Source organism: Corythoichthys intestinalis, chromosome 21 (genome assembly GCF_030265065.1).
Source record: "Corythoichthys intestinalis isolate RoL2023-P3 chromosome 21, ASM3026506v1, whole genome shotgun sequence".
Classification (NCBI taxonomy): Eukaryota; Metazoa; Chordata; class Actinopteri; order Syngnathiformes; family Syngnathidae; genus Corythoichthys; species Corythoichthys intestinalis.
The window spans coordinates 17,752,358-17,767,946 of NC_080415.1; the positions used below are offsets into that span (position 1 = coordinate 17,752,358).

Below are 15,589 nucleotides of genomic sequence, written 5' to 3' on the forward strand. Positions count from 1 at the left end.
TGTATTTTTCAGTATTTCTGGATTAAGATTTTCCTTTAACCAAAACTACATAAAGCATTTTTAATATATGAAAATGTTTTGGGGAAACCATTTGTTTTACTAATTTTAGACGCGGAACCTTTGAAGCTCAACTGGAACAATCGGGAACACATTTTGTGTTACACCAGGAAGAGCGTTGGTTTGACGTTGGAGGGAGATTCGAGAGGCACATGGAAGCTTGTATGTTGTGCGCGTGTTGACTTTATTTTTGATTTTTCAAATTCATTTTCTTACCATCATGGAATCAGAAAGTGACATCAAAACGACACCGAGAGGTTTTCACTGCGTCCTGTGTAAGGTCAACGTACCAAATCGTAAGCAACACACTTTGTTAACTGCTCAGTTGTCTACCGCAAATATATTTCTCAGATAAGTGATTGTATTACAGTAACATTACACTTGTTTTCATGTATAAGAACTTTTAGAATCTTACCCAGATTTTGTTAGCAATGGCAATTACATTTTGATGTAATTATTCTCAACAATTTCTCTAATCTTCCTAGGACCCTAATCAGCAGTGACAAAATATATTTAAAAATATGTACATAATACTATTAAGAATGGCAATTTTATGTATGAATATAAATTTATTGTACGTTTTTGTAATTATGACTAAACTTATACATGTATAAAATGTTAATAAATACTAAAAAGATTTTTTTTTTTTTTTAAATTAAAATACCTACTGATTAAACTCTATAGTTATTATTTTCAAAGTAACTTTAAAGGTCCACTTAATTAAAACTAGTAAGACTGGCTGTGAATGCTCATGTTTCAGTGCCATTGACTGTGCTTAGACGTCCAATCCATTTTGACTGGGAGAGGTGAATGAATAAATGTTAAAGATTTGTGGGTTTTTTTTTTGTTTTTTTTTTGCTTTAGAGTCAAGTGTGGATCAGCACGTCAAAGGGCGCAAACACCAAACATTAAGCAATGTTCGAACCACCAGGAAGACTCAGGAGCAGCACAGCGTGTTTGTCAGCGGCATCAAGCCTGACATCTCGCAGGCTGATCTGGTTGAATACTTCCAGAAATTTGGGACTGTTTCTGACATTATCTTGGATAAAGATAGGGTAATATTGCTATATCTAATGAACTACCCAGATGGCAAACCGACGTTAAAAAGATGTTGGATCAACACTCCGCTGTCAATCTTATATCGTTGAATCAACCTCACTTTTCCACCCTCAATTAATGTCGTTTCAACTTTGAAATCCTTACAAAATCTAAACGTCATTTAGATTATTAATAATATTGGAACAACGCTGAATCGATGTTATGTTTTCTACCAAAACACCCGCTCATCCATAATTCAATGACTTTTCAATCATATTTCTCGGTCAATCATAAATCAACCATTTGTCAACATTAGTTCATCATCTATAAAGCAATGTTAACCCAGCCATCGCCTGACATAACATAGAACAACGTTTCAATATCACTTGACGTGGAAAATTTTGATGTCAACCACACTAATGATTGTGATGGAAAATCAATGTTTATTCAATGCCGGTCTGCTATCTGGGTAAGTTATCATTTAATGTTTTTTGCAGTATTCTGAGATCTTGTCTTACTGTGACCCTCTGCATTTCCAGGGTGTATTTGCCATTGTGCAGTTCAGTGAGACAGACAGTATTCAGGCAGCTTTGTCTTGCATAGAGCATCGTATGAAAGGTTTAAATCTACGTGTCAAACCCAGAGAGAAGAAGGAATTTGCGTACATCCCCAAAAAGAAGTGTGACTTGCAGAACCTGCAACAAGTTCTGGACCGCCTAAAACCCCAACTGTGTCAGCTGCCTTCTGTAAGTAATTGTATGTCCCTGTAGCTGATCTATGAGTCAAGTCAAATTTATTTATAGTTTTTAAATTACGAGGTCTTATCACGTGTTGTTCTTCAGGTTAATGCTCAAATGCAGTACATTGAGAGCAGGTTCCAGCTTGGAGATGCCGAGAAGAAGGCCCGGAACTTGCTGGTGCAACTCTTGCAGGAGATCTTTGTGGAGTTTTTTCCAGGTGTGTGCAGTCTGTACTGTCTACTGTCCAATTTCAAGTTAACTTTGAAAAGAAAGAGCTAACATTTTAAGCTCAAAAGTCACATAACTGCAACATTGCTGACTTTAAAAAAAAAAAAAAAAACAGAGCTGCAAATATGGTGCCTTTAATAGTTACCAATTTGCGACAAAAGATAGCAGACGTCTGCCATCCTTTTGGTTCTTAAAGAGTTAGGTACGTTGATCATTTTTGTTTTTGATTCAATTTTAGACTTAGCTCATGAATGTGAAATTGGAAAAGTAAATGTGTATATACCTTAATTATTATATTAATTCTGAAGTGAACTTACCATCGTTTTCCAATTTGACTTATTAACTTTACTTTCATTTTGGGGGTGTTAATTTTCATTGATATGTTGTATTTGCTCCAGAACGTAGTCTTTATCCACTGTGAATAGAGAGTATTCACAGTATATGTGAAATTTGACTAAATTTAAAAAAAAAAAAAAAACATTTTCTTACTGAAAATGGATCAAATGCACAATACTTGGACTAAGCACCACTTTGATTGAAAACATTTCAGGAAAATTCAGTCTCTGTGTGCAACTAATTGTCATGCAATCTCACACATTTCATATGGTTTACAGACAGTCAAATTCTGCAGTTTGGTTCATCTGTCAACACGTTTGGTATTCATTCCTGCGACCTGGATTTGTTTCTGGACTTGGAGAACACTAAAGTCTTCCAGGCCCGTGCCAAGTATACATCAGAGGTGCAATATTCATCATATACATGAAATGGCTGCACGTTTTACTGTTTGATTGACTGACTTCTTCTTGGCTCAGGCAGCTGAGTGCATGTCTGATGATGGCCGCTCTGAGGACTCCATCCTGTCTGACATTGACCTCAGCACGGCCTCCCCTGTAGAGATTCTGGAACTAGTGGCCACCATCCTGCGGCGGTGCGTTCCTAGCGTCCACAAAGTCCACATGGTGAGCAGTGCTCGGCTCCCAGTGGTGAAATTCCATCACCGTGAGCTCAATTTGCAAGGGGACATAACGGTCAACAACAAGTTAGTGTTAGAATTATCTGAATGATTTTTCAGGTTTTTTTTTTTTTCATTGTAATGTTTATTTTTTTTAAACTGTTTTACATTCCTAGACTTGCTGTAAGGAATACACGCTTCCTCCAGCTGTGTTCAGGAATAGACCACAGACTGAGGCCTCTGGTGTTCACCATTCGTTACTGGGCCAAACAGAAGCAACTGGCTGGTAAAAATCAATTTTTTTATTTTTGGTGTGTGTGTGCATCAGTGCTTACTTTAAAAAAGTTATTAATTACAGTTAGAAATCTCCCCAAAAGTAATTGCGTTAGTAACTCAATTACCTGAATGTAAGAGTAATTAGTTACGTGGCAAAGTAACTGGTGTTACCTCTCATATTTTGCCCCCCCACCCACCCCCCATAGTAACCGTTGCTATGTTTGGAAGTCATTTAATGTTGTTAAAAATTGCCTGTTATTGCATTAGTTCCTTTCTGTCTACTTTTGACATGTGAGTGTTTTAAAACAGTTTTATCATTTAAAGATAGATTCAAGTCAAGATTTTGCCGATTTAGGAGTATTTTAGATAAAAAGTTAATTAGGTTAAGTAAAGTTAGTTAATTACAACAGAGCCTTCCAGACAAGTCTACTGCTTTAAGATGGCAGCTGTTTACAAACGCCGGCGAGTCTATCATTTCGCATGTAGTTCTTTATACATGTGCTTGACTCCGCCGTGTCTCTCATTTCGCATCTAGTTCTTTATACATGTGATATCTAAAGTAGCATCATGTAGGTGTAGTTAGTAGGCTATCGGCTACAGTCAGGTATTATTGGAGCCACCTAGCATCACGTTTGCAACGGCGTCACAACTCCCTTCCCTCCGAAAGAGCCCTCGTCTCCGTGAGTCCGTGTCTCTCAGACTTTTCTCATGTCATTCAACAGACGTAATAACGCATAGTCACGCACGCCTTTAGATCCTCTGTAACAGTACCGGCGTTGATAAGAAAAGTGATTAAGTAGATTACTCACTACTGAAAAAAATAACGCCGTTAGTAACGCCGTTATACTCTAACACTGTTATTATCAACACTGGTGTGCATACATATAGAGCCTACCCACGTACCACGTGCTCGCTGTATGGTTCCGCCCACTTGTCCGTCAAAACATAGTGTTAACCTGTTACGGCTACGTACATTTCTCCTATTTACGGCGTGTTTTTCTGCTCCTTAACATTAATAATCAAAATGGTGAAGGCGTGTGTGGCTGTTGGTTGCACTAACAGAGAAGATGGAAGGAGAGACTTGAAGTTTTACCGTATTCCGAGGGATCCAAAGAGGAGAGCGAAATGGACGGCTGCAATTCGACGTGAAAACTGGACACCAAAAAATCACCACAGACTATGTAGTAGTCATTTTATATCCGGTAAGATGCATTTAATATATATTTAGAGGGTTTTGGCCTGACAACCACAATTAAGATCATTGCTAGGCTAATCGCCGACAACATACGACGTAGTACGACATAGTTTCAAATTCAAGATGTTTGTGACTTCCCTTTCTTCCACCATCGTTATTTTTTGAATAATATTTAGCTGGTACCAAGTGAAAGAAACTGGCCTCGTCTACGGGGCTGACAAATAACCACAATTAAGATCATTGCGAGGCTAATCGCCGACAACATACGACGTAGTACGACATAGTTTCAAATTCAAGATGTTTGTGACTGCCCTTTCTTCCACCATCGTTATTTTTTGAATAATATTTAGCTGGTACCAAGTGAAAAAAACTGGCCTCGTGTACGGGGCTGACAAATAACCACAATTAAGATCATTGCTAGGCTAATCGCCGACAACATACACGTATGTATGTAGTGAGAGTGCTATCGCTAAACCATATAAACATTAAAAGCCTTAACTCCATTGACAAACGACATGAAATACATTAGACTTGACAGTGGATGTTGGCAATAACAAAAGATTTTGAATTGAAAATTTCGTAACTCACCTTTCCAAGCACAAGATAGATTCCTGCCGAACGAGGACCTGTTTCACCCAACCAGCAACGAAGTATTTATAAGCCTCCAAGCTCTTGAAGTTTTTCAAATTTTCGTGGGAATAGGCTGATTTTGTGTGGACAAGATAATTGTAAATATCAGCATAGCAGATGTCAGGCAGACAGGGCGAAGACAGTGGGTCGAAAAACATCGATTTGGGCATCAATTATGGATCTGGCGACTGTATAGAACGAAGCTTTTCCTCATAACGCCTTTTATGCAACAGATCCAGTGAGTTTGCGGCATCAGAAAGCACCGGGTCTTCCATGAAATGCATTTTAAATTCCGCCATCAATTGAAAACAATGCTAATACAGAGTCAAAATGACGGACAAGTGGGCGGAACCATACAGCGAGCACGTGGTACGTGGGTAGGCTCTATAGCATTTGTATTGTTTCTTTGCCTGTAATTTTATAGTTTGATCTGCAGATGTCAGTATACCCTCACTTTTTAGTTACTGTTCTGTTTAAATACTTTCACCTTTCATTCCAGAACTGTTAGGTATAGGTGGGGGTAAATTATGACCAACCTAACATTTACATCGGCAGAGTAATATGTTGCATAAATTTAGTTTTTAACCCCTGAAATTGCTAAGTTAAAATGTTTTTCCCATCTTTTCATGTAGACAAAGAAATTATTATGAAGGATTTGTTTTGCTTAAATACAATATATAATTGTACATAGTTTTATTGAAATATTTCTTATATTTGACTGAATTATTTATGAATAGAAAACACTTTTTTCCCTTCATTAAAACAAGCTACAGTGCTGTTTTAACCCGTACTTTAACCTCAGTTACCAAGTCTAATTAGGAAATCAATCGTGGCCCTCAGGTTTATAGCATTAATAACAATTACAATAGTCTCCTCATGGAACTTAGAAGCACATACTAATATTCTTAGACTAAACTAAAAGTCCAACTGAGAATTAACTGTTCTAACCGAAGAACTTTCTGGTAGTACTTGTTATTTGATCCCCTCTAACATAATGGTAAGATATTTCTTTTTCCCCATTCAAAAAAAAAAAAAAAAAAAAAAAACCATTCACAGCTTGGATTGTAACAGTACTGTTTCCCCCTATTTCAGCTTGCCAAATACAAAGCGAAGTTTTATTTGTGTTGAAACTCAAAGGTAACCCCAGTGGTCCTGGTCCATTGCTCAACAACTATGCTCTGACACTGCTTGTCATCTTCTTCTTGCAAAATTGTGAGCCTCCTGTCATCCCTACTGTGGACCGCCTTAAAGACATGGCCTGTAAGTACAGCATCGCTCCTACACTGTACGGCAAAATACTGAGCTCCCCTTGGTTAATACTCCAAACCTAAATGCAAGATGGATTGAACACAGTATTTGCATTTCAGTATGTTCGGTAAATAACAAAATGCTAGTGCAATTTTTTCAATTAATATGAATGTAAATACTTGAGTATTAGTTGGTCAAGATAACCAGTGTCTGGCTGCCCAATACTGTACATGCCGCTGTATTGATGCTTTACTTGACCTTTCAGGTGAAGAAGAGGAGTGTCTGATTGAAGGATGGAATTGCACCTTCCCCAGTCAGCCCATTGCAGTGCCCCCTAGTGGAAACACTCAAGACCTCTGTAAGTCACAAAACGTTCTCCTACCCCGGTAACACACCAGAAACGTCAACGGCGCGTCAACGATGCCACCGCAATAATTCAATGAAACGCGGCCGCTAAAGTCAATCAGCAAATGCACACCAGTCGCAGTGCGGCCGCATGTTGGACATGTCCCAGAAGCCGCTCAACGCGTCGCACGCGAAAAGAACGGCAGAGTTCATTATTTGATGCGAGACGCGGCCCTCCTGCATCAATACGGTAGGATCGGGCAGACCGGAAGTTACTCAAGTAAAAATATGGTGGATCCAGTCGATTTTCAAAATAATATGCAATCGTAACCCTTACTTTTCGAGTCCATCAGCTCTCTTGAGCCTGTGGGTAGATCGGGTCACAGTTTACTTGCTGTTGATTTACTGCTGTCTTCCCTGCTATAACCAATAACCAACACGTCAGGACAGTATCAACTCTGCTTTTTAATCTCGGCGCATCAGTACCCCGGTGTTCAATACAAAACCCTCCTACCACAACAAAACAAGTAGGAACTAATATTCAAATAGGAACTAAAATTATACAACATAAAATATAGAATATAAATGAATACTACATCACATTTGTAAAACATAAATACATAATAAAATGAATAATAGCCCATATAAATAAAATAAATTGAAATGAGCTAAAACACCTGTAATTAAATCATAATAATACACAAATTCTGCTTACACAATTAAATTTATCAATTTCTGCGTGGTGCTTTAACTTGAGAAAACCATCAATAAAGCTTTAGAAAAATGTTCATAAGAAAAAAAAAATGATTCATTGAGGCATTTCATTTGTAAAAGACATGTTAAAATCTTTTTCTTTGTGATTGCTTTTCGCTTTAGCACAGGACTTCTTTTTTCGTCTTTCTTTCAGAGAGAAAGCTGACCAATACGTGGGGTCTGAAAGGAAAATGGTTGTTGTATTATTATCCCTAAATACCCGCTACTCTTGCGCGATCTTCCAATCCTCGTGTTGAACCGATCGAGCCGCTCCACAGACGCGCTGCTCGTAAAACGCGTCCTATGGAAATTGACGCCCAGTGTCATCGGTGTGTTGACGCGCCATAGACGTGCCTGGTGTGTTACCGGGGTCAGAATGTAGAACATGAATTCATAACTTGTGGATACTCCTCACAATAGACAGACATAGGCAGAGTAGACCCTTTTGAAAAGTTTTTTAGTGTGTAATAACATACCATGACCAATTTTTCCATTTGAGTCTTAAGTAATATATACAGTGTGGTACCTCGACATAGTACGATCGCTTCGACACACGATTTTTTCGATATCCGACGTAAAATTTGACTCGCAATTTTTTTCTAAATCTGACGACATGCTCTAAATATGACGATTTATGACAGCGCCGCAGTTTCTGTTTTCCTGCAAGACACGCGGCAGATTTTCTTGTGAGAGAACTCAACATGGGTTCCAACAATGTACGTGCAGGTGGTGGGAAAAAAAGGAAAAAGTGATTCTTACCATTGAAATGAAGATGAAAATGATTTTTTAAAAAAAATGTGAGCGTGGTGTGTGCATCCATGAACTGGCCCGACAATACAGCCGTAGAATGTATACTTTCGACGGTCCTCCTCCGACTTCCGTTCGCCCGTCTTTATAAGTAAAGGTGACAATTATTATTGTGGTAATATCGCCAAAGAAATCGTCAGGTTTCTAATCATGTATTCTCGGGCTGCAGCTATGGAATATTTTAGTAATCGACTGAAAATTATCGATTAATCGAGAAATCGGATAAAACATATATTTTTTTTAGGTAAAGAGCAATTATAAATATACATGAGAAAACAAGACATTTCATCTAATATTGAACCATTTTCAGTCAATCAATGTCTTTATTTTCTATGTGCATTGTTGAAAACAGCCAACAATTGCATCTCAGATGTGACTAAAATTAAAAAAAAAAAAAAGACTAACTCACTGCTTTTACTCAAAAAACATTTAGATCTTATAAAATATATATCTTAGCTAAAAATGTCATTACGCTTGTTAACACACATCCCTCAAAAGTTAGGTGTTTTTCCCACGTATTTCAATTAAATTTCCATTAGCGTCAAGCTATTTTTAAGTTCTAGTTAAGTTTTAAGTTAGTCTAAACCAGGGGTGTCCAAACTTTTTGCAAAGGGGGCCAAAATCGGTGTGGTAAAAATGTGGGGGGCCGACCTTGGCTGACATCCTTTACGTAGAACAATATATTTATGCAAATTTTAGCAAGCCACATTTGCTTTATTTATTTATTTATTTTATTAATAATTTCCTCAAAATCTTGCAACTAGCCTTGTGGTGTTCTCTTTCATCTCTTGGGCTCTTGCGAAATACTGCTGCTGTAAAATTAAACTAGCTTTAGGTTGCTTCAATTTCTCGCTACTTATCTTGCCTTTAATCTTGTCGTACATGTCAGCTTGTCTCGTTTAGTAATATCGCCTCACATTGAACTCTTCAAAAACAGCGACTGTCTCTTTGCAAATGAGGCAGACACAGTTTTTGCATATTTTAGTGAAGAAATGTCCAATTTCTACCTATCCTTGAAGTGTCGGCCGTCACAGTCAACTTTTTTTTTTTTTGTTGATTGTCGCCATTTTAGAAAATGGAAGTAATGGGTCACACGGAGTAATGTTGCTTAGAGTGCTGCTGCCTTTTAGTGGGTAAATGAGGAGCAGCATTTAGTGTGTAAGCTACTTCATATGCTGATAGCAGTACTGCTGACCAATTTATTAGGTCTGTGTGCGGGCCAGACATTATTGATTTTATGACACAAGCTGGGGGCCGGATGAAATTTGACCACGGGCCGCATTTGGCCCCCGGGCCGCACTTTGGACATGTCTGGTCTAAACTGTAAGTCCTGATAGGATTTTGAGTTTTTGCAGTGTTCAAAATACATGTATTTTAAAATATCAGGTTATAATGTGGCGGGGATATTTGCATGCATTCCTGAATGCACCGCGTGACGTGCGGCGGTGAGGCAGGTGCGGGAGAGCGAGAGACGTGCCTTCCTGTTGTTGTTGTCGTTCTGGCAGGTGGGTGTGCGTCGCTTCGGCAGACAGCACTCGTGTGTTGGTTGTTCCACAAGTTCCCAAAAAATAAGTAATTGGAACCTAATGAAGCGGGTGACTCTTTGTCAACGTTACTGTATGATACCTGCTGTATTGGAGCACATTAGGGACCAGTGTTTTATCCAGCAATGACTCTTGAGCTAGAACTGACAGTTAGCATTATTAGGTTTTTTTTTTTTTACACCCTCATCACTCTACAGCGCTATGTTTTCACAGATTAAATAAAGCCTGTATGTAAGACACATTAGCCTCGCATCGACAGTATAATTAATATAAACCTAGCCCTCCGCAGGGCTAACGTTACGTGAGCGATTAGCGTTGAGAAGTCTACTGCTTTAAGATGGCGGCTGTTTACTAACGCCGCTGACTCTGTCATTTCGCATCCAGTTCAATATACATGTGATATCTATGAGATGCATGAGACCCTACCTGCTACCACCGTAGAATCATGCGGGCTAGTTTTTCGCAACGTCGGCGTAGTTTGTAGTGGCTGTCGGCTGCAGTAAGTTTTTTTTTTTTTTTTTTTTTTTAATTGCTTCTTCCGCTACGCATGTGACATCAGCACGTTGTCCTGCATTAAAAGTTGTCCGGGCAAATCGTGATGCCACAATAGAACCCGATTCATTACATTATTACAGGTATTGTTATTATCATTACCACTATTATATTATTATTCCCATTTTTATTCATAATTTATTTCTTTCGCTCTGTGTAATTGCTATTTGCGATAGTACCATGAGTATTTTTTTAAGGATTTAGTATAGGTTTTCGGGCTGTGGAACGAATTAATGGAATTATAATGTATTCTTATGGGAAAATTCTGCTCCACATACAATCATTTTGACTCACAAACAAGGTCCTGGAACAAATTAACTTCGTATGTAGAAGTACCACTGTATGTCCACATGGCATCGCAATCAGGGTTTGTGAACGTGTGAGGCTATTAAAAACCGGTCTAGTGAGTGAGGAGAGAGTCAGCCAATGAGATTGTAGAGTTCCGGCTATTAACTGGGTGACAAACTGAGATTTTTCCGGTGTCAAAATATATTTGCATATTTGTACTTTAGCTCCAGAATGTTACGAAACACTGGCCTAAATAATGTCCTGAATTCATCTGTGTTGTCTCTATCCAGGCACTCTTTTGGCTGGTTTCTTCTCCTTCTATGCCAAGTTTGATTTTGCAAGTAGTGTCATATCTCTGAGGGCGGGGCGTGTACTCCCAATCACAGACTTCCTGTGTAACAAAGATAATTACAACAAAGATAAAGACCAGGAAAAGAACACCAAACCACAGCAGAGTGGACCAAAACTGGGACCCCTCAATATTTTGGACCCCTTTGAGCTTTCACATAATGTAGCGGGAAACCTGAACGAGCGTTCTCAGAAATGCTTCCAGAAGGCATGTCAGGATGCCGAAAAGTACTGCCGCAGCCTCCAGTACCTGCGCAAGTCTACAAAGGGGAAGATGTGGGGGCTAGTGCGCCTATTTACCCCTGATGGGGGAGTTGAACAAACGACACCAGACGAGCTGAACATAAGCATCCCTTTCAAATCGTTCGCGCTCCCGGAAGCCCTCCGCAATCAGCTGCATGTGGCGGGAGATGATTTCAGGTCATTGTGGTTTGAAAAGGTGTGCACTTGTGTGCAGAAGGTATTTCAAAGTGTCCTCAGATGTGAGCTCACTTTGTCTGCGGGTTTCGGCGTTTCAGAGGATTTAGCCGCCGACGTATCTGTGGAAATGGAGACCAGTTCAGGCTCACTTAATACTTCAGCTAATGACAGCCTGAACTCGCCTACCAATGCTGCTCAGGTGGGCGCCAAACGGCGACTCTCTGCCAGTGACGAGACATCACTCTCCCCCCAAGGAAAAAAGGCAAGGATGTCCAAAAGGGGCAAGCGGGAGCTCCCTTACTGGCTATGGGTGCAGAAACACTCTGTGTGGGCCGGCAGGAGGAAAGTGAGGCGTGAGATCATCAAAGACGCCGACCTTCAACCCGAGGGAAGCTGCATGGATCTGGAGACCAGAGTCACAGATCGCATCATTGAGAAAGAAGAGGAGCTGAAGGAACCGCTTGAGTTCAAGGTTCAGCCTCATGTGGTGGGTGGGACAGAGAACACAAGAACAGTGTTGAAGTTGGAGCCGTGCAGCGACCGGGCTGGAGTTCTTCAGGACTTTGTTCATTTCCTGGACGCTTTCCTGCCCAAGATGGTAGAGTCGTTGCTGGAGAAAGAAGCAGGGGGTAGCTAAGATGACTCATCACTAGAAATTTTTTTTGTGTTGAATCAAAATGGCTTTAAGTGCAGCATGAATGACCTTCAGTGTGGGTCATAGAGGAGCTACTCTACTGTATGTGTGTTTAGATTTATTAGCCACCATCCTTAAATTGAATATACAAAGTCTACACACCCTTTTTTCAAGTATTTTTGATACAAAGAAAAACAACATTCCAAAGTGTTGTTATCATTTTATTTTAAGGTGTTCTGATTAACCCCAAATGAAGTTTAGATTTTCAAGTAGACTCGTTTTCTTATTGTCTTTTCTTCAGTTTTGGAAACTCGTCCATTTATTGCTGGTGTTACTATTGTGCTATACTTTCATAACTTGTTGATGAATTATATTTTTAAACATGTTGTAATTTAATGTAAAGCCTACTGAAACATCAGCTATGTATTTAGGTCGGATCAGTTGCTTTAGATAAATGCCGGTGTGTATTGACTCCTAAAGTATTTACCATGAGTTTGAATGTGATTGGAGAAGTTCACATTATGTGGTAAGTTAACTTATAGGTCACATTAAGCGGTGGAACATGTTTTGTAAATTAATTGATAATGAACATTTGTTTAAGCAGAATAACATTTCCTTGGAAGTCCAAAAATGTTGTTTAAGAGGTGGCTTTTTTTTTTTTTTTTTTTTTTTTTTTTTTATGTTTGATGAATATGATCCTCAAAAACCAAGATGCTCTGAAGAGAAAGAAATTGGGACATAGCCATGAAAAAAATAAAATAAACCTTTGTATATTCATGAAGAAAAGTCAATTTATTCAGTTTTATTGTTACTAGTATTAGTAGATCAGTGGTACCTTTTTTATTGTTTACCGAGGTGCTACCCATGCTCTCATTGTTTTAGCCAATGAGCCTAGGCACATTCGAAACAGAATAATGAGAGTAATTATCCAGTCAGGCAGATGCTTTTATTGCTGAAGGAGAGGGATGCCTGGTGCTCTACCATGCTGATTAACATCATACATCTCACTTCTAAGTAAATACATATATGCACGGCGAAGTTGGGCTTCTTGCTTGTTATATTTATGTGGAAATCTAATACTGTACAAGAATGAAATCTAAAACTATGAAAAACCACAAACTATGATTCCAAATGCAGTTTACTTTTTCCAAACTCGTATTACAACATTACCATTAATAATAGATGACTTAAAATGGTTTTAGTGTGTAGAAGTGTGCATGTACTGGCACATGCTGTTATTACTCAGTTACTTATCAGCTAAGGCTACATTTAACTCTTGCAAAAATACAAAACAGGTCTTCCCTTCATACTTCCGTGAGTTGACAGTGAGTGGCATCCGTTGCGAGTGCCGTCCCTATTTGATGCTTTTTGTTTTGAGTTGTGATCAAAGATTTGACAAATGAGTATGCTTCGAAGTCTTCGCTTCAAAAATGTTGCCTTTGCCGCTTGTCCGCTATGCAAGGGACATACTGCATAGAGATAAGCAGAACAATTAAATGTTCTTTCATCAAATTGCAGAAAGTACAATTAACTTTTCCACTTGTTTCTGTTTAAACAGTAGTATAACTACTTTATGTGTTGAACTAATTAGCCAGATCTCACTTCAAGTAAATAATAGGTGACTTAATGGAGACACCATTATACATTTTGTGAAATGAGATTGTTCTGTGAGATTTAAAATATGCATATGTCTTGGCTTAGTAAAGGTTGGGTAAAATGTGGAACTCGGATAAAATATTCACAAATCATCTTCGTGAACTAAATTTTCAGTATATATTTTTTATCTCTGAGCCAATTGTCACTCGAAACCATTTGCTTTCTGATGCTTCCAGCTACTCTGATATTAACTTTCTTTTTGTTTCTTTTAAGGCACTATTGATATACGACCAGTCTTACACACCCACGCCTCTAAGCCAGAGAGTCAAAGTGATTGATACCAAACTATGAGTGTTTGCTTGAGGTGGGCCAAAACAAGGAAGCAGATTTGAGCACCAATGTTGAGCCTTACAGAAATACTCGAGTTTGTTAACAACTACAATGAATCAATTGGTTGATTTAAACTTAAAGACGATAAGTGATCAAAGGTGGGTTTATTGAGAAATGATAACAAAGCTCACAACTGTATCACACAGGTAATTGTAATTTCCTCCTAGAATTGATTAAGCTAGCTATATCTGCAAAAGAAGAAGACTTTCTGCTTGAAAATGATGATCACTTAAGTCAGACATCCAGGATTGTTAGCAGGTAACATCAGCTTTTCCTCAATTTGTATAACATGCTATCAATGCTTTCATGTGAAAATGCTTTTTTTCCTTGTATCTTCATTGTTAGGCTGGAAAAATTTTGCTCTACTAGATACACGGTATGCATGTTACTATTCCACCAAATTTTTTTGTGTTAAAAACAGCAGTTGTTTTTAAAAGTACTTTGGATCTTGATGTGTACCAAAAATGTTCACATATATATTTTTGGACTATAACGCACACGCGCCTATAAGCCGCAACCACCAAATTTGACAAATTTGTATTTGTTCACACACAGTCTGTAAACCACAGGTTTCCATGTTAAAGGATATTAACACAAAAAGACATCCAGCATGAGCTTGTAAAAATACTAAAATTGGTCACGCTGGACTATAAGTCGCAGGGTTCAAACTGAGTCGAAATAGCAGTGGTTTATAGTCCGAAACGTGCTGTATATATAAATACATCTTTCTCATTAATCATAGGTTTGCTGCAATCTTGGGGCAATACAAAAAGAGTAAAAATAAATGGTGTGAATTCATGAATTGCGACTAGCAAACAAGTAGGTTCACTGTGATACTATATCCTGAAGAATTCAAAAGTACCGCAATTTTCAGACTATAAGGTACACCTGGCTGTAAGCCGCCAACCACCAAAGTTGACACGAAAATTGCATTTGTTCATAGATAAGCCGCACTGGACTATAAGCCGCAGCTGTCCTCACGGTATTATGGGATAGTTACACCAAAAGATATTAAACGATAACACTTTATTTGACAGCGCCATCATAAGATCAAATGAACCACCATGATGCTTTGAATCAATTGGCTGCAGAGCCTCATTGCTTTAAAAAGCTTAATTTGGCCATCACTGCTCCTTTGGGGGAGACAATCAACCTCTTCTGCCACCTGCTGTCCACAATGTTGTCGTCCAACTTGCCTCCTAGCATGCATTGCAGCGCCACAGATGTAAATAACAATCAAAATTAATTTTCTGCACTAATTATTTCAGTTACTGTTCCAGTTGTTTCATTAATTGCTAGTTATGGTATTTAGTTGCACCATATTTGACTGTGGTGCCGTAAGATTGTCATAAGTCCATCATAAATATGACACAACACTGCCATGAGCATTAATGAATGCTTATGACAGATGTCATTTTGTGTCATCCTGCAAACTATCTCACTTTTTATTGAATGTAAAAGATCCGAGCTGGACATAAATGGAGTTAGTGACATAATTTGCTGGACGACACTTAATGATATCTGTCATAAGCATTCATTTCTGCCCAT

The 15,589-nt window shown here is 38.6% G+C and overlaps 1 protein-coding gene across 3 annotated transcripts; it reads left to right on the forward strand.

Annotated features, from left to right (window-relative positions):
* The first annotated feature begins 69 nt into the window (after positions 1–69).
* On the forward strand, positions 70–14,491 carry tut1 (terminal uridylyl transferase 1, U6 snRNA-specific). 3 transcript variants are annotated; one of them, XR_009061721.1, is made up of 11 exons: positions 70–353; positions 922–1,112; positions 1,635–1,841; positions 1,938–2,052; positions 2,678–2,802; positions 2,876–3,102; positions 3,192–3,301; positions 6,209–6,376; positions 6,630–6,722; positions 10,944–14,139; positions 14,209–14,299. XR_009061721.1 is itself a non-coding variant. In XM_057825539.1 (10 exons), exons 1-10 carry the CDS (start codon positions 278–280, stop codon positions 12,056–12,058), a joined length of 2,427 nt encoding a protein of 808 aa, XP_057681522.1. In that variant the 5' UTR covers positions 70–277; the 3' UTR covers positions 12,059–14,491. The 3 variants fall into 3 exon arrangements, 2 of the variants coding, with proteins under 2 accessions (XP_057681522.1, XP_057681523.1); XM_057825539.1 differs by having other exon boundaries at positions 10,944–14,491; XM_057825540.1 differs by having other exon boundaries at positions 76–353; positions 6,254–6,376; positions 10,944–14,491.
* Positions 14,492–15,589: the final 1,098 nt, after the last annotated feature.